Source organism: Apodemus sylvaticus, chromosome 9 (genome assembly GCF_947179515.1).
Source record: "Apodemus sylvaticus chromosome 9, mApoSyl1.1, whole genome shotgun sequence".
NCBI lineage: Eukaryota > Metazoa > Chordata > Mammalia > Rodentia > Muridae > Apodemus > Apodemus sylvaticus.
Window position 1 is genome coordinate 49,688,058 of NC_067480.1, and position 18,730 is coordinate 49,706,787.

Genomic DNA, 18,730 nt, shown 5'->3' on the forward strand with positions numbered 1-18,730 from the left:
CTTATAAATACATTTAGGCTTATAAGTAATCCGTTCTGAATTATAGCTCCTAGCAGTATAAGGTAAATCTTAAACTGCACTATAGCAAATTTATATTTTAATTATAAGCTAACCATTGATGCATGCTTTATAAATTTTTCAAACTGCAAAATATGCTTAACATCATTTAAATAGAAAATATATCATTCAATTTTGTGAAAATTCATAAACACCCAATAAAGTAGCTTAAAATTCTGTGTAATTTACCTGGTATGTTATTGGAAAACATATTTTGAATAATTGCATGGTCTGGACTTCTGTCATAGGAAATGGACATTTAATTCTTGGACTATACATTCCGGTGTATAACTGTGTGTGTGCTGAGAGAAAGGGAAAGCCTCTGAAGACTGCAGAGGCTGCTGCAGACTACCAAGCACTCATTAGTGCAGAGAAGAAATGCTCTACAGCCGTACACCATCACTTCTGTGCAAAGCTTTCCAATGTTGGGAAATAGACCTGGAACAGGTCAAGATCCCCAACATGTCCTCTACATGGGTTACAAAAAGTCAGATATTAAAATAGTACGGAATATTATTTAGGGTCAGTCATGTCTGTAAGTGTGAAAGGGAACCGGCTCAGACACTCTAGCTCTTGTTTTTACATAAACTGAAGGTATGGAATGAAACTGACCTTCCGGATGAGAACAGTTTCACTTCAAAAGGACGGTATTCTATGTATTCTATGACAGATTGTATTCTGTGAACACAGGGGAACAGGACCAAGTACTAAGACTCATGGTCACAATTGTTTAAGGCTTCCTGTTGCATTCATGGACCGTTTAGTAGGATATCACTCCCAAAGGGAGAGAATCTTGGATCTCTAAGCCTGCTTAGCAATTCTACAGTAACTTCATTTTATCACAAGGTAAATAATATAAATGAGAGTCTAGAGGCTATTAACTAAACACAACCAGAGATATCCCTGTAAAATTAAAAAGATGGAGACACAACATTAAACAGAGAAAGTCTAGTGAAGCACGGGAGGGGGGACAGGAGGTGGCCCATGGCCTGAAGCCCACATTTCCACTCAAAATGACTCAAATTACATCTCAGAGTTCCAAACTGTAGAGACAAAGACCAGAAAGGAAAGGCATTCCAAACATAAAACTTGACTTGTTTTTTTTTTTTTTTTAAATAAAATCACTGGTTTCAGAATGTTAAATTAACAAATATGTTAGTTCCTAACTTTTAGAGGGGGAAAGGGGCTTAATTTTTAAGTACCGGTTCTCAGAGCCAAAACACAACAGTCAATCCTACCTTCCCTTTAACTCTCACATGAGGTAGATCTGATAAATTATAGGAAAACATTTCCTTGCTCTCCCATATAATGTGATGTTAATTTAATATTCGTTAATTTTAAAAATTATAACTACCACACGAAAGATGGATAACGATTTTGCAAACTCTTCTACATTTGTTGTGTAATTCCTCACTGTAGAAGCAGGAGGACTAGGGGGCCCACTGTGCATGTATTAGAAACCTGATCAGGGAAGAAGAAGAAAAAAAATCCTGCAGATGCTTCAAGCACGTATTCCAAGCAGGCAGATGATGAGCCTTAATCAGTGCTGAGAAAGAATAATTATCTTCAGATTCTTAACAGATAAGTGCTCTCAACATAAAGCAAATGAGATGACGAGGTGGAGAAAGCTTTCTCAGAGCTCATCTCTTGTGTACTGCCCGTCACAGAGCCAGCTCCAGGCACACATAAAGATCCACCAGGTCCCTTGCTATGATCCCGAACAGGGTTTTATCTCTTTAAATCCAGACTCGGACTGTTTCCAAATCTGTTTGGCAGGAATGATTGAGTGACCCTTGGGTGGGCAGCGTTTTACAGGGGACACATTAGTGAACGCAGCCACAACGAAAAATTTGAAAATATTTTCCTTGGGACTTTAGAAGATCCTGGTGTATCTTTACTTCCACAGCCGTTGATTTCTTAAGGAACTGTCTTTGTTCATTAATTTCATTCATATTCATTCCTTATCTGCAAATGCCTCTCTTACTCCTAGACTCTATGCTGTAGGTAAAACGACATTTCTTAAGTTTCTCTTATGATCCTGATCATGATACTCCCAAGGCTCACAGATGATAAACACAATCCTGGTTTTGAAAGCTTGATGCTGTCCCCTCGCTGTCTGACACACTTGTCCTTCTTTACAGCGTGCCATAGATCACGGTCATTACCTCAGTAGCTTTGTGTTTGTGTGTGTCTCTGTGTGTGTGTGTGTGTCTGTGTGTCTTTGTGTCTGTGTGTTTATTATTTTCAATCTTGCTTCCTGTTCTCTAGGTCTATTGGTCCTAAAAAAAATAAAAAAATAAATAAATAAAAACTTAAGATAAGAGTGTAATATTAAGATGCAAACTATAAATGTTCTCCTTCAGGGGAAAAAAAGTCTCTGTTTTGCATGTAGAATTCCAGCACAGGTACGTTAGACTTCACACAAGTGAGTGCTCCTTTCCTAGTTTCTAAATTAGGAGGAGGCAGTGTCTCCGCCTTTGTGAAGTAGGTGGGCCAACCCTGAGTGCCACCCTTGGTACTTCAAAGACAGTAGGCAGCAAAGTCAAACTGGTGACTTCTAGGCCACAGTTCTTCCTGCATATATTTGCTTTACTAAACTCAAGGTTAGAAATAAATACTAAGTAAATCCCTTTATTTAACAGCATAATGCTGATATTATAAAAAATATCTTTATCTTGTTTGAAATTTCAGTGTGCTAGACATAAATTCATATCCCCTTTCCATGTAATAAAAATAGTTCAATATTAGTATACTGGGAGACATGTCTGGAAGGATATGCAACACACTATTTCATGACAAATATTATTTTGTTGGGTGTTGGTTCTAATGCTTTGTCCTGTCTCCATTTGGTTTTTGATTGATCAGTAAAGAGCAAAGATGGGCAGCAAAGATAGGAGAAGGAGCCAGAAAAGCAAAGATGAAATGTGGATTTAGGAGATGTTAAGCCAGAACTACCTTAAGGGAATGTTTGCTGCCTGCACGGAGGGTTAGAAGTGCCCAGCCACTGAGCTAGTAGAGGCATATCAAAATTAAGCTGGCAAATGCGGCTGTCTTTCATTTGCAAATCCAGAGAGCCCTTGGGCTGATAGCTGGAAGAGCAACCTACTGGGAGTCAAAGCAATCTAATTCACCTCTACATTATTTCAGCTGACTATGATGGCAGACACTTGAAATACCAGCAGCTGGGAGGCTGAGGCAGGAGGATTATGGGTTTGAGATCAGCCAGAACTACATAGCAAAATCCTGTCTCAAAAAAAAAAAATATATATATATATACATACACAAATACTGTAATTCATACTATTATCAAAAATACAGAGGCTTTTCTGTATTTCCATAAATAAATAGGTACTAAAATATTGTAGAATATGGTGAATCCTTAATCTTTGATGGGTCTGTGATTAATAAAAAATGCCTGACATAACTAAACATAGCACTTCATACTCACATATAAGAATCATTTAGTGATCAGAACTATAAAATCAAGGCTTTGTCATATAAAAGTCCCCGAAAGGCTATATGCAAAGGCAATAAATAATATCTGGTATATTATAAATGTTTAAAGTCACTGTTTTCAAAGCTATAAACTCTAACGATATACTTCACTTCTTCAGAGACATATTAAGCACTGCTGGTAAATAACCGACCCTCTAATGGGCTTACTCACTGCCTGGCTACCGCCATTCCTTCTCTTCCTTATACACAAAGAACTAACAGAGGGACTTAGCGTTCTGCTTTAAAGGAGGCAGAAGCAGAAAAGACACCAAGGTTAAGCTCATGTGATCACATCTTATTTAATTAGCTGTTAACACTGATAATTAGTTTTCCCGTTTGTAAAGCAGCAGATCTGGACAAATTGCCTTCAAGGTCTTTTCTATCTCTAATTTGATGACTATGGTCCTCATTAAAGGGTCTGGTCCAACCTTCCTAGGCTACTATCCCTGCCCACACAAGTCAATGTAAGTGATATAACCCACTTTCTTGTTTTCTCTCTTGTTACAGGGATGGCATGAACGCCACCTAATGAGAAAACGCCATCACAGTCCATAATATGCACTGAGCAAAGTGGATACAAATTAAGAAAATAAATGGCAGGCTCTCTCTCTCTCTCTCTCTCTCTGTCTCTCTCTCCCTCTCTCTCTCTGTCTCTCTCTCTCCCTCTCTCCCCCCTCTGTGTTTGTGTGTGGTGTTTGTGTTTGTGTGTGTTTGTGTGTGTTTGCGTTTGTGTGTGTGTGTTGGGGGGGGGGGCACAAGTGTAACTGCACAGGCCAAAGACCTGCATCAGGCACCCCTGTCAGTCACTTCCCACTTTATTTTTTGAGGCAGGGGCTTTCACTGAACCTGGAGTTCACCACAGAGGCTCTAGACCATAACTCAGGTCTTCAGGCAAGCTCTTTTCCTACAGAGCCATCTCCTTGGCCCCTGGACATTCTTTTAAATAGAAATAGAGGCTATTCTATCCTTGCATAATAAAGGAAAATAATTCCTTTCAATGATCTCAACAGAAAGGACTTGAGAGAAGAGGAGCTCAAAGGGTTTACAAATATAGAATTAATAGCAAAGTATGGATGGATGACATGTAACAGAAAGTAATTTTCTGAAAATCCTTCTCCGGGGGCTGGAAAGACAGTTCAGTGGTAGAACTTGCCAAGCATGCATGAGGCTATGAGGTCCACTGACAGCCAAAGGGTTAGGAAGAAGAAAGGGGAGAAAAAAGAGGGGCAGAAAGAAGGACCGCTTGGAAGAGGGAGAGGAGGAGAGTGGGAGGGAGGGAGGGAATTCTCATCCCCAAGGTTTGCAAATTTCAAGATCTTTTTTCTCAATTGCCTTGGCTTGGCAAGGGGGTCTCACAGGACTAACCTAACTGCTGTACTGTGGGTCCACCATAGACAACTTTAGCAAGTTGATGACTACACAGTATTCATGTTAAGTCTCTACCTATTTGTTTATCTGTGAATTAATTTTCAAAATATCCAAAATAAATAAGTTCATTTATGATACCTTCAACTCAACAGAAAGGGATCTGTAGACTTTTGCCTTTACCAGTAAGGTCTCAACCCAAAGGGCTGTAGTTGAGCACCATCTATCTTTTATGCCAAGTTCATGATTAAAAAGGCAGTATTTTTGTTCTCGCTTCAGCAGCACATATACTAAAATCGGAAGGGTGCAGAGAAGATCAGCATGGCTTCTGGGTAAGAATGGCATGCAAACTCATGAGGTGTTCCACACTTTGGACAGACCTGAGGCTCCAGGGAATAAGAGGACCTGATGGTGTGTGTCGGGGTGTGTGTGTGGGGGGGGTGTGGGTGCGTCCTCTTGGAGACAGGGGAGCAAGAAAGGGATGAGGAACTGTCAGAGACCAGACCAGGAGGGGGATAATGACTGGATTGTAAAAAAAAAAATATTAAAAATAAGATTAAAAAAAAGTTGGTAGAGAGATCAGCATGAAATAAAAATAAGTGGTATTATACCATCAAAAAAGAGGCAATATTTTCATTACACTTCTTAGATTTTTCTGCCATTCCAGGGGAACACAACTAAACAAAGATATAATTAAACAAAGCTTTTGGATTTGTTTTGTTTTGTTTTGTTTTGTTTTGTTTTGTTTTGTTTTAGGGGTAGTCTCACTTTCTAGCCTGGTCTAGACCTCTTATGCAGCCCAAGCTGGCCTTAAATTTAAGATTATCCTGCTTGAGCCTCCCAAGTGTTGAAATGTAGGTGCTGGTCCTCTACAAGAACTTAACCACTAAGCCATCTCTCCAGTCCCAAAACAGAGGTATTATTTAATTGTGCTAAAATGTCTTGATTTATCTGGACATTTGTTTACAAAATAGCTGGTTTTCGTTTATGCGAAGTAACAACATTTTTGCTTAATCAAAATTATTAGAAACTCACACTGATTTTAGCTGTTATCTAACCAACTGGCACCTATGACTTGCTGCCTTCAGCAGGAGCAGAAAGAAGAAAACATGTAACCAGAAGGCGAGCAGCCTGAGGTGCACACTAATCACCTCTGAGTTGTGGAGCTGTAGATAATTTTTACTGTCTTTTCCAGCCCTTTTGTATTTCCTTGTGCTTATTTTTTATAATAACATGTATGATTTGAATTACCATAAAAGGGGGAATTTTTTTTAACTATAATGAAGATTGCCACCTCATAAAATGAGAACAAGATAATTAAAAAAAAAAAACCCGGCCGAGTTTGACATTTCTTGGTGAATGAGCAGGTGAAGAAACGACAAGCAGAAATGGCTAACGAGGCCCCATCCCACCTAACGAGCAGGAGAATGTAAATAAGCTCTCACGGACAGACGCAAACAGCGCCGGCCGGCCAGCTGGCCGAGGTAACTCTGAGAGCCGTGCTATGCGGGAGGGTTTGAAGAAGGAGCTTCATTCTCTCCTCAGGGCCTAAATCTCCAAATCTAACTCCTGAAGGTGGATCCAAGAATGTTTTGTTCTAGTTTTAAAGTAACAAAAGACTGAATGGAGAAGTGGAGTGCATTCCTTTTTAGAAACAGAGGGAAAACAGAAATAGATTGTGACGGTGTGATAATTATTCTTATAGAATCTTAATATTGCAGGCATATTAAGCCTCGGAAGGAAGTGTGTTTTAACCTTCTCAGTGTTATGGAACAACTCACGTGCATCCAAACTAGGGTACGTCTCTGTAGGAGCTGTAATCTAGGGAGCTGCGTCTGCTGTTAGGGTCATGCTTTCCCATACGGACCACACTAATGTTCAGAGTTTAAATGTTTCATCCAAAGCAAGGTTGATCAACTCAATGCTAGTCGTATATGTTTAAGAAAACATCCTGGGAGTTAACTTACAGGGTACTATTAGCAGCACCATTTAAAAAAGATTCTGAGGTACAATGCCACAGCCAAATGTCAGAATTGGCACTAGCCACAGTTTGTTTTCCGGGAACTCGAGACTTAGATGCTACATAAAGCCTATTGTAACTGACAGCTTTTCACGATCTTTGGGAATGAACTGAGGGGGTGAGAGAGGGGAAAATAATGAGAAAATGACTGTCATATTCATTTTTACATAGGCAGTGCTATAAAATGATGCAGTAGAAACCGAGCGTGCTCCCAGTTTGGCCTCTGGTTGCCTGGGTAACGGGCATGTCACCTGACCTCGGGGCCTGAGCATTCTCATTTTCAACATCACATGGCGACTATGAGCTGCCACAGACTCATTATGCTAAATTCTAATCTCTGTCTTCTCTTAGCAGCTGCTTAGAACAAAGCTTCAGACCTTTTACATTTCCTTTGAAAAATTAAAGCTATCTGAAGAACTGATTCTTTTACCAAATCAAAAGAATTTGTTAGAACGGGGCATAAAAGACTACAACTTTCCTCTGGAGAGAATCTGATATGGAGGAGCGATAAAAGTCTTGTGTCAGCCCCAAAGATTGTACCTATTTGAAAATGGAGCATCTTAGGTGAATTATAAAATAATTGGCTTTTGGGAAAGTGGAGGGAAGTGTAAGGTTTAAAGGGCAGAGAAGAAACTGGATTAAAGGAAGCCAGTATATTTACTTGTCTTAATTCAGTTCTACGCTAAGAGGTAATTTAAATATGCTTTTGAAAATATGATACACACAGGATGGTGCATCTTCATGGCAAAAGGATACATTCCTGTGTGTCTCCTTCCAAAACCGTGGAAGGGCCTGACTGCTGCAGTGGGAGTGGGGAAATGAACAGTCTGCCATGAGCTGAAACCGGAATCATACAAACCCTTAGGTCCTTCATCCTTTGGGGGGTTGGGGTTCCGAACTGGATCCCGGATGCTGCAGTCTGTGCCTGCCCAAGTGAAGTCACAGATGCAGGTAGCTTCGTTGCTACACACCTGGGACGGAGATAGAAGAGAGACACAGTAATGTGGACCACTGATGATAAACATAATCTAAACTTGAGGTGCATGGCAGGAGCTTTCAAAATCACTTACAGGGCTTCCAAAACATTGCCACGGCTTTGAGAACTAGGTTCATGGGTCAAATTATTGAATATATTTCTAGTAATTATGGAAAAGTATGACTGAGGTGAAGAAAACTTTTTAAAATTATATTATTCACAATATTAGATATATTTAGATATATAAATGTCCAACAAAGTAGATTTGTTTCCCCCTGAAGCAAATGTTTCTAGGAACAGCTATGAAAAATATACATGTGTAATACAGTACGTTGTCAGACATGGGACTCAAACAATCCCGGCCAAATAGAGGGAGCCGGCTCCGGGGGCAATCTTCAAGATAAAAGACCCAGAGACACAATCACTAACACACTATGTGATCTCGCCATGCCCAACGCATCTGGTGGCACTGTGCCTGCCCAGCAAGTGCTTCCCCACCCTTCCCACCATCTATGGAGGGATTCTTTTCCAGTCAGCAGGCTGACACCCTCCACCAAGCAGCAAATGGCACGGACTTGCAATTTACATGAATCAAATAAAACACTCCACAAACTTGAAAGAAAGGTGCCGAGACCCTTTCACCATTAGAAATGATAAAATCAAATGCCAATGCTTTTAAATCCGAGATACTGTGATATATGGTTATGACTAATAAGACTGAACTTTGCTTTTAAAAAATGGTGAAAAATGAGATAGGACAAGGGAAAACAGCAAAGAGCTTTATGTCTCTTATTTCTAGAGTATCGACTAAAACGCTTAAAAAGTCTGCCTGGTGATTTTATTTTGGATAGAAATTGTACTGAACACTCATTATGTGTCAAGTTCCTCTGCTGAGAACATCAAGACGAGCTTCTCATCCACTCCATACGCCATCATCAGTCGAGCGAAGGTGGTACCCATCCAGAGTCACTAAGACATAAAGAAGCGAAGCCGGGACCTGAATCCAAAACTCTTTCTAGGCCCCGAATCCATGTTCTTAAGTCACTAGATAGGATGACTGACATCAATGTCATCTTCTTGGGATTAATAAATACCTAAAGGGCATGAGTAAGGCACACCTTTGGGGGTATATCTGAGTGTGTTTCTGAGGGATCAGCTGTAGGAGAACGGCCTCGCCTGAGTGTGGGTCCCAGTGCCACCCCACGGAATGGGGCCCTAGACTGAAGAAAAAAGGAGACGATAGCTAGCACCTGTGGTCCCTGCCTTTGCTTCCTGCTCTGACAAATAGGAGGAATAAGTTCCTGGTTGCCACACCATCCGCATCACACTGGACTGTGCCCCCCTTGAACCATGAGCCAAGCTACACCCTCCTCTCTGGAGTTATTTATGTTGGATATTTTATGATGTCAACAAGCAAAGTGACCAGCATGCCAGGCTACCTGGCCTCCCTGAGAGCTTGTGCTTTAGCCAAGCATCACCAGGAGAGAAGCTTCCTGGTCCTGTCCACCTTGATCTCCTCTCTGTTGAGCAGAGAGCACCTGCCTATCCCTCTATGTTGAGTTCCTTCTACCTTTGTTCTAGCATCTCCCCTTTTTCCTTTCACTGTTTCTTCGTGACAATTTTTCTAATTTCTGAAGTCTGTATAAATTTGGAAATGCATTCATTTTGCTAAGTCCGATCTAAATTACTGTTATAATGTTTTTAATTATTGCTGTTAAGCTTGGATTTTCCAGGAAAGGCAACATTCTCAAATACTTCGGTTACAGAATTAAAGCTACACACAAGTTTGAATATAAATAGCATCTTTGTGGGGGGCTGAATCCAAGTATATCTGCACATCTTTAGAAGTATGCATGTCATCTGTGATCCACTCTCCTGTGAAGAGCCGCTCAGTGTGATCTGAGATGAAGGTCAATCACTAATATGACTTATGTTGCTTTGTGCTATTCAAAAAAAAAAATACTGTCAGAGTCTACAGTCCCCTAGGAACAATATCAATTTTCTTCCAACTGTTAAGATGTCACATGCTAATTTCACATGCCAAGTTAACTGGGCTGTGGGGTGCCCAATTGAACATCATTTCTAGACATGTCTATGAAAGCATTTCCAAATGAGAGCGACATCTGAATGAGTAAACTTCAGAGAGCTGACTGAGATCCCACCATGGCCTGAGCGAAGCCTGAGCTTTTCCCCCTTTGGTGTTCAAACTGAGACACTTCTTCTCATCTTCTCCACTCCCAGAACATCAGCATCTTCTCTTGTCCACAGACTATAATGAATCACATCGATGGCTTGCATAGTCAACAGTGGGCATCACAGATTTCATAATCATGTGAGCCCATTATCCATAATAAATCATCTTAAACAGATAGCTAGATATAAGGATGGATGGACAGACAGATTTATCTTACTCTTCTACAGACTATTGATTAACCTAGATGTCTAGTCATATCTGGAGAAAGTGATCAATACACATAACCAAAACTGATATGAGAAATAAACAAAATAAGTCAAACTAATTTATAATAATGATGATTATTATAATGCTAAAATCATTATTATTTTAGCAGATGAAGGCACTAAGAATATACTGATAATCAGGGCACAGAAACCAGCCATAGCCTCAGTAAGAAATGGCTGTGTCTGACTACCTTGTCACTGTGAACTCAGGGTCCCAGACAATGAAGAGTCAAACCGTAACACTGATGGCTACTTACCCCGTGTCCTGAGCAGACTTTACCCTTGGAGTCAAGCGGGCAGCTGCTCATATTTAGGGCTTGAATCTGTAGGCACTTCCGATCTAAGCACATCATGGAGGGGCCACATGGAGTCCCGTCTTCCACATAACCCACGTCTGTATCATCGTCTAAAACTACATGAGCACCACTGAAAGCAGAAAGGGATCTGTTATAAGAAATATTTCAACTCAAGTGGGGGGGGCAGTTCTACCCCGCCTTTGATCATTCAGTTCCAGATGAAAGTCACAAGCCTTTATGTTTATGAGAAGCCTATAAAGCATCAGACCTGTGCAGATATCTGCCCTCTAAGCTATTAATGTTTACTTCCTAATCAATAACCCTGAGTTATAATTTTCTGTGATCTGTCTCCAATTGGACAACCTTCATGGCCATGTTTTCATGACTCACCTACCCAATGCCATCTTCTCCTCTCTCTACCTTCTTCCTTATCTCCAATGGTCTCCTGCCTCAGACCCCAAGTCCAGAAACTAAAACTCCACCTACTCTCTTCTGCCCCGCCATAGTCTGTAGGCATCTTTATTCACTAATCAGGGCTAACTTGGGGGGGCAAGGTAAGAATCTCCTCATCCATGGGGGCAACCAGGACCAGTATTCAGCATTATAATACAAAGCAAAAGACCAGGCGAAGACAGTGGTCCACATAAACACAAGCACCACACTGTCCAACAACACAGTGCCAGCCCGAACAAGGCTTGCCACTCATGAAACAGAGAGACTGTTACAGTTAGCAAGGCTGTATTGAAGACTTCCTCCCTCCCACCTATCTTTAATCAAAGTCCAGGAAAGAAACTGCCTTTTGTTATCATTTACAGCACACATCATCAGGAACAACGATTATCAGCAGGAAACATTCTAACTCTTTGGGTGTTCTCAATATTAAGGATAAATGAAAGATGTTTACATAGACAGAGAAGAAAGTGTGTCATTGACTCTCCAAGGCCTGGTGGGAAATAGATAATATGGGAGGGAAATAATGCTGAGCAAAAAACAGCAAAGCAAGGTATTTGAAAATTATTATTATTATTACCTCAAAGGATTGAGCTATCACAATTGAAAAGAGAAAGTCAGGTCTTCTTTACTAGTGCAAACCTTTTATGTTTTGACGTTAGGGGTAATTAGAATTTGGATGATAATTAGAAGTTGGATATAATTATTAACAGAATCTTGTTGAATGTTTTACCAATATGGTAGTTTGTAATATAGCCTTATAATTCAGCAAGGCTATTAAAGACAGGTGAGGTTATACACGCTGGAAGAGTGCTTGTGTACTTGGAAGGTCTAGATACAACACTACAGATGTTTCCCAGGGAAAGGCTTATTCTCTAAGGCCTAGTTAAAATTACCTTCAGAGCCATTTAACAAGATGGAAAAGTAGCAGTTATCTGACCAAGACATCATGAAACTGGGCAGAATTACTCTTGAGTAATTTCAAACATTTATTTACTCCCATACAAAGGTGGTTTGAAAATCTGTCATAGTGAAAATAAAGGGCCGATGCTGTGTTAGTTCTGTGGTAGGATTCCAAAGGTGTTTTAACAGCAGTGCCTCTGGACAAGAGAACGCCACCACAGAACCATGGTTACTCTGAAGGCAATGGTAATTACTTGTAACATAATATAGCTTCCTGGCTGAAAACACAAGCCTCTTGTCTATGTGCTATGTACTCACAGACAAATGGATATGAAAAAAGGGAGGAGGTTGTGTTAACATCAATAAAAATATTTAATACCTATTATCTGTACATGATTATTTGTTAGGGCATCATCTAAACCAGCCAGCACTGCTTAAACTGGATGTTTTATGAAAAATGAAGCACAGTATTCAAACAGTGATATACTGCAATGCTCAAAATTTTAGCCAGGGATGAAATGAGTACAAGGATTGAGTATACCTCATCCAAAACACTGAACTCTGAAATGTTTCAAAATCTGAAACTTTATGAGTACTGACAGGATGCCGTGAGCGGGAATGTTGACTCAAAACCCAGTCCCAGCTAAAAGGCAGGCACATTAAAGGTACTGGGTAAAAAAAAAAAAAAAAAAAAAAAAAAATCACTGCTCAAACAAAGAGACATAAATGGCCAATAAATACAGGCAAGTTCAAAATGACTTAGGGAACTGCAGTTCAAAGCACAATTAGATGTCATCTCAATTCACTTAAAGCAGTTGTCATTTAAAAAATAATTACAAATTCAGGCTAGAGTCAGGAGAGAAGAGAGCCTTAATACACTGTGAGTGGGAACATAAACTAGTACAGCCTCCAGCAGAACTGAGTAGGGGATTCTTTCAGATACCAGATAGTACTACTATATATTTCCTGTGGCACTATCACAATAGCCAGGATACAGAATCAATCCAGCTAACCATCAATGGAAATAGATCTAGGAGATAAGGTATATCGTAACAGTATTAGCCGCAAAGAAGAATGAAGTCTACCATTTTCAGAATAGATATAAACAACATTACACATAGAAAGATAAGCACAACACACCCTCTTACACATGTCAACCTTAAAAAGTTAATGGTAGAAGAGAGAGGAGTAGGGATTGAGACTGTGGTGGGACGTAATTAGTAGGTGCTGTATGCTTCGGTAGAGGTGTTTCAATTAATATATATGGTTCCTATGGCAATAGAATAGATGCACAAATGATTAAAATTCAGTCTGTGTGTATAAGGTATAAATGAAAAATAAATCCCATGCTTAGTTTTGGGTTCCATGCTCATGCTCCCTCATGGTGTGCTTACTAACAGTCTGAAATCTGAGCACTTCTAACCTTGAGCTTTGGGTGTATGGGTTATAACTTGGAGTATAACTTCATTCCTAAGATTGTGATTTGGAAAATGGTCTTTACTACTGATAACCACTATGATTTTAGGCAGTGAAATTTGCAAATCAATATACTACTTTTTAAAGTGGTTCTTCACGTGGAAGAAAAAGATGGAACTACTGAATCTTTGATCTTCGATATTTTCAAATTTCTCTTGTTTGAAACCTGTGATCATCATGCCTTCCTAGGTCTCCTGACTTCTATATGTTACCTGCAGTCAATTACTCGGCCTTGATGATAGAAGGAAGTTGGGATGATCTCTCCTTGAAGTTGACCGATACGCGGAGCTCGGGTCAGATTGGTACAAAGCAGAAATCCACAGAACACGTCACTGCGTGGGTTTGAGAAGACAGAAGACAGGAAGAATCCAGCTCAAAACACCATTACACATACATCAGTTTTTACATGTTACAGTTCTGGGAACTAAATGCAGAACCTTTCAGATACCAGGCAAGCAATCTACAATAGAGCCTTATCTCCAGCCTTTGGATTCCTCAATAGTCTCTTCATTACAGAATAAAAGCACTCAGACACTGTCGTGGCTATGCTAGCTCCACTTCCTTGCCTGAAGGACCACAGCTTCACTCATGGCAATAAAGTGTGCACCACTGAAAGTAGCAGTGAGCTCCTGTTCCTCACATCCCTTGCCCTATGCATCCCTCCTCCCCACTCTAGAGCTGAGGGCAGCACAACCTGCCTAGAAATGAGTGTGAAGAAGAGCCAGAGCATGAATAATATCCACCTTTGAAGGGGCAGCTTTTGCATCCACCTTGCAACTGTGAGCTCACAAGAGTTAAGAATTTAGAAGTCAACACCATAAAGTAGAAGGGGGGCAGTGGTCTGGATCCTCGGTGACATTATGACTCACCTGTCATGAGGAGGCCTCCACCTCCAGCCTAGCCTAGCTGTTCAGTAAACAATGAGTCATACAGAATGACGACAAACAAGTGAAGTGTCAAGTCGCCAGGACGGAAGTCCACAGCCCATGGGGCATGGAAATGCGTACATGCTTCTTGGAGCTTGAGAAAGGCTGATTGAAGCCACGCCAAGAAAGCAGTTCCCACCCACCAGAGTTGATAATCCTTATAAATCTGGTAAGAACGCATATTGGTAAAGACAGCATACATTACAGGAAAGTTTCCCAGTGTACCACCATTTAAGTCATCTGATAACAATGAAAATATGCATTCACAGGACCTGGCAATCGTTTTGCTAGGTACATCTCCCAGAGAGAGAGAGTCAACATACATAGGTTACATGTACAAAAAAGTCCAGAACGGTACGGTTCATTTTATGCTTTTTCTCTCTTTTTCACCTTTATCTATTTGTATTTTTAATAGAGCATCTGTAGCTAACCCTTTGACAGTTCTTACGGGGACGCAGTGTGCATCCACAACTCCCCACTTTTGTTCCCTCTACTTCTGCATCCGTCTGGGAGGGGGCCCCGCCCACTCACTGTTTGCTGCACTGGATCCACCGGTCTCCATCCTTGCCACAATTGCCCTTCTCCGTGCCTTCCGTATTCAGCTTTTCATAGCAGAACTTGTCTGACCCCGCAGCCTCTATCAGAGATGGAGGAGAGAAGAAAACACATTTTATTCTCTGGGCCACTCACACTCAGTGGGGTGCCACAAACCTGCCTATCAACCTCCTCTTGAAAGAGGACAGAAAGGAACCTTGATTGCCTGTTCCAGCGGTGGAAACAAGCAAGCTCTGATTTCAAGCTCTGAATGTGCCCTTTGCTGATTTATCAAAACTTCCAAACTTCTGCGGCTTTTGTGAGCTGGTGCAAAAATGCCCCAGCACATCCCAGTCTGAGATGTAAGCAGTCTCTAACCGGATCGTGCTGCTGAGTTTTAGAGTGAGCAGTGAATAAGATCACTAGCAGCAACATGTACACCCTTAATAAACATGCTTGTATTCTTAATCCTGTTTCATTTTGTTATGTTTTATGTGTGCGGGTGTTGTGCCTAGAAGTGGGGCTGCATACCATGTAAATGCAGTGCCCAAGGAAGCCAGAAGGAGGCATCAGATCTGGAAATGGAGTTACTAACAGCTGTTAGCTACCATGTGGAAGAGCCGTCAGTGCTCATAAGGGCTGGGCCTTCTCTCCCGCCATCTTAGTCCTGTTTATGTTAACATTCAGGGATTGATTTTAAAGTTTCAGACCCCTGAGGTTGTTAGGTCTTTTTAAATCTTTTTTGAGACAGAGTTTTTACTTTTTTTGACCTAGCTGGCCTGAAACTCATTATGTACTACAAGCTGACCTATAACTACAAGTAATCCTCCTGCCTCGACTTCCCAAATGCTGAGACTGCAGGCATGAACCAACCTGCCTGGCTCTGCTAAGATTTTCATATCAACACTTGAGTTTTGATATTTAAATTTTAAGAAGAATTTCATGTCTTTATTATCATTACCTAAATGAAGCACTGAAGTCAAATGTTTCACATGAACAACACCCACCAAACACAGAAATTATTCACGGGACCTCTTCTGTGTCCTTCCTTCCATTTTTGGAAGAGCCAGTTTCAGCTAGCTAGTGAGTCTTGTTTCTCTGTTTTTGTGTCCTGGGAGAGTTTGTCAACTCGATACAAACTAGAGTCAGCCTGGAAGAAGGAAGTTCAATTGAAAAATTTTCCCCATTAGGCCGGCCACTGAGCGAATCTGGGGGGTTTCCTTTGTTCATGCTTGATGAGGGAAGGTCCAGCCACTGTTGGTGGTGCCTCTCCTGGGCAGGTGCTGCTCAGTTGTATAAGAAAGCAGGCTGACAGTGTGGGTGGGGGAATATCCAAGGGGGACCCCACGCCCTCAGAGGAGAAGGGGAGGGGGTGGCGGGAGGGACAAGGATTGTGGGAGGGGATGACTGGGGGGCAGTGAGAGGGCTGCAGAGTAAATAAGTAAAATAAAAGTAGAATAAATTTTATAAATTATGATATAGCTAAACAAATAAAAATGAATAATTTTTCAATATACAAATATAAATATATTTATCAAAATTAACAAATGAAAATATAACCAAAAAAAGAAAGGAAAGAAGAAAGAAAGAAAGCAGGCTGAGCCCTTCTTGAGGAGCAAGCTAGTAAGACACACTCTTCCATGATCTCTGCTTCAGTTCCTGCCTCCAGGTTCCTGCTGTGAGTTCCTGCCCTAATTTTCCTCAGTGATAGAGTGTGATATGCAAGTGTAAACCAAATAAGTCTTTTCCTCCCCAAAGTTGGTTTTATCAGTGCTTTTTATCAGAAAGCAAAGTGGGTCAATTCATGTGTGGCCCTCATGAACTGAAGTCACTTGAAAGTGACTCTGCGTCACTCTGAATCTCAGTCAGTCGATGTGTGCAGTAACTTTCAGGCAGTGTCTGAATTCCGTCACCATTATCCTGCAGGCTACCAAAGAAATTCCTGCATGTCATCACTGACCTTGAATAACAGACAAAGCAAAACAAAATAAAACAACAAAAAACAAACCAACCAGACAAACAAACAAAAACCCTCAAAAAACCAAAACCCCACCTGCTACTCTCACAAGGTAGACCAGAAAGGTACAAAGGAAGCTCTGCAATGCAGCAAGCGGCCAGGCAGCTGCTAGCACCAGGGCACTCAACCCTGTTGTCTCAGGTAGCTGCACAACATCGCAGATTTGACAGCCACTGTCAATGAAAGGCACTTCGGTTTCCATGACGATTTCTCACTTGGATATCCACTCCAGCATCAGCAGCGGCAGCAGCATTATTTGAGGTGTATCGGGAAAGAAACGGAATCCAAAGCCTCTGATGGCCACTACCCCTGCACTGCCCCTGCACTGCCCCTGCACTGCCCCTGCACTGCCCCTGCGGGCCTGTGCCTAACTTTTATGCCATCTCTTTACTTTCCTCCTTTGCTGGACTTTTCTCTCGCCTCACTCTATGCTGTGTATCTCTGTCACAGACGGGAGAGCAGAACCACTGAAAGAAACTGTGTGTGGCCATCGGGCCAGAGGGTGCCACCTACTTGTCCCCCAGATGTACTGGCACTGGTTGTCCCTTGTCTTGCACTCGCCATTGTAGCAGCGACCCTGCAAGAAAGAACACACACGTTGTGAGTCACAAGGCTCAGGGGCCTTTGTCCCCAAAACCTGACTACAAAGTCCTGCTCTGAGGGAGTTACACAAAGCTCTCCTCAACCCTTTCACGGTGGCCAATAAGAAACACAAAGTTATCAGAGAAGGAAAAGCTCCACCACATTAAAATGTAAAGCTCTGGGCTCACTGCACAGCACGTCTCTTTCAATGTAAAATAATTCTTGAAACTTACATTTTTATGGGGGAACAAAACATTGTACCAGTCGGCAAATGATACCAAAATGACCCAGCTACTCTTAAATGTGTATGTTGAGAATAGTAATACTGACTTGGGAAAAGGCTTATGAAATATTCTTTCTTTCTTTCTTTCTTTCTTTCTTTCTTTCTTTCTTTCTTTTTTTTTTTTTTTTTACTAAATAGAAAGTCTGAAATTATTTAAGGATGTTTACAACTCAGCAAACGAGACTCCCAGTTTCCTCAGCCATTGCAGTCTTTTCCCTTTCCTTCAATCTGGACAATTTGTCACTGGCTAAACAGAGGCAACATTTGGAAGGACATAATGCTGATGTAAGCCAGCGCCGTACTGCAATTTACTTGGGAAAACTTTCTTCCCAAGTTACATATATTGAATGTGGGGAGGGGGAAAATGACACTAATCCTCTCTAAATTACCCTGAAATCTTAGAGCCCCACATACCTGATTTTGATTGCAGGAATAGCCATCTTGTTTATGAAGGTTTGGTGGGCACTGAAAAATATTATATTTTCAGTTGATGTACAGATGCATAAAAATTTTCAGAAAATGTGTTTAATACAATAAAACAAGAGGGAGAGTAAGTGTACAATTAGGAACATTTAGAAAGACACATTTAATGCCATTAATGGATTACTTAAGTTAATCATTAATGAATAAAGTTTAATGCTATTAATTCTTTTTATGTTTTTCTGTTTAGCAGGTGATGGGCTGGATAGCAAATAATGTTCACCTGTCAAGGAGCTATAAGCAGAAAGGAGTAACACGGGCAGCAAGGAGAATGAGTCTGCTTGCTGCGGAGGAGTGGACGCATTAAGAACTAATTTGCAAGACCTTGCGCAGCTCCTTGTAAATGTCAAATCTGCATGTGACACTGTGACATGTGCCTATGGGACATTTTTGCAAAAGCAAAAGAAACA

The 18,730-nt window shown here is 41.0% G+C and overlaps 1 protein-coding gene and 1 non-coding gene across 2 annotated transcripts in view; one reads left to right on the forward strand and one right to left on the reverse strand.

The window, feature by feature from the left end:
• Nucleotides 1-18,730, reverse strand: part of Adam23 (ADAM metallopeptidase domain 23) — a 153,614-nt gene that overhangs the window by 15,547 nt on the left and 119,337 nt on the right. Inside the window, exons 19-24 of the mRNA XM_052193578.1 lie at nt 18,255-18,305; nt 17,489-17,552; nt 14,956-15,061; nt 13,711-13,830; nt 10,631-10,799; nt 7,797-7,908 (exon numbers count right to left, since the gene is read on the reverse strand). Coding sequence (XP_052049538.1) covers nt 7,797-7,908; nt 10,631-10,799; nt 13,711-13,830; nt 14,956-15,061; nt 17,489-17,552; nt 18,255-18,305 — 622 coding nt within the window. The remainder of the gene's footprint in view (nt 1-7,796; nt 7,909-10,630; nt 10,800-13,710; nt 13,831-14,955; nt 15,062-17,488; nt 17,553-18,254; nt 18,306-18,730) is intronic.
• LOC127693095 (U6 spliceosomal RNA) lies at nt 5,184-5,290 on the forward strand. Its single transcript, XR_007979577.1, has one exon. It is a non-coding gene; the product is annotated as a U6 spliceosomal RNA (small nuclear RNA).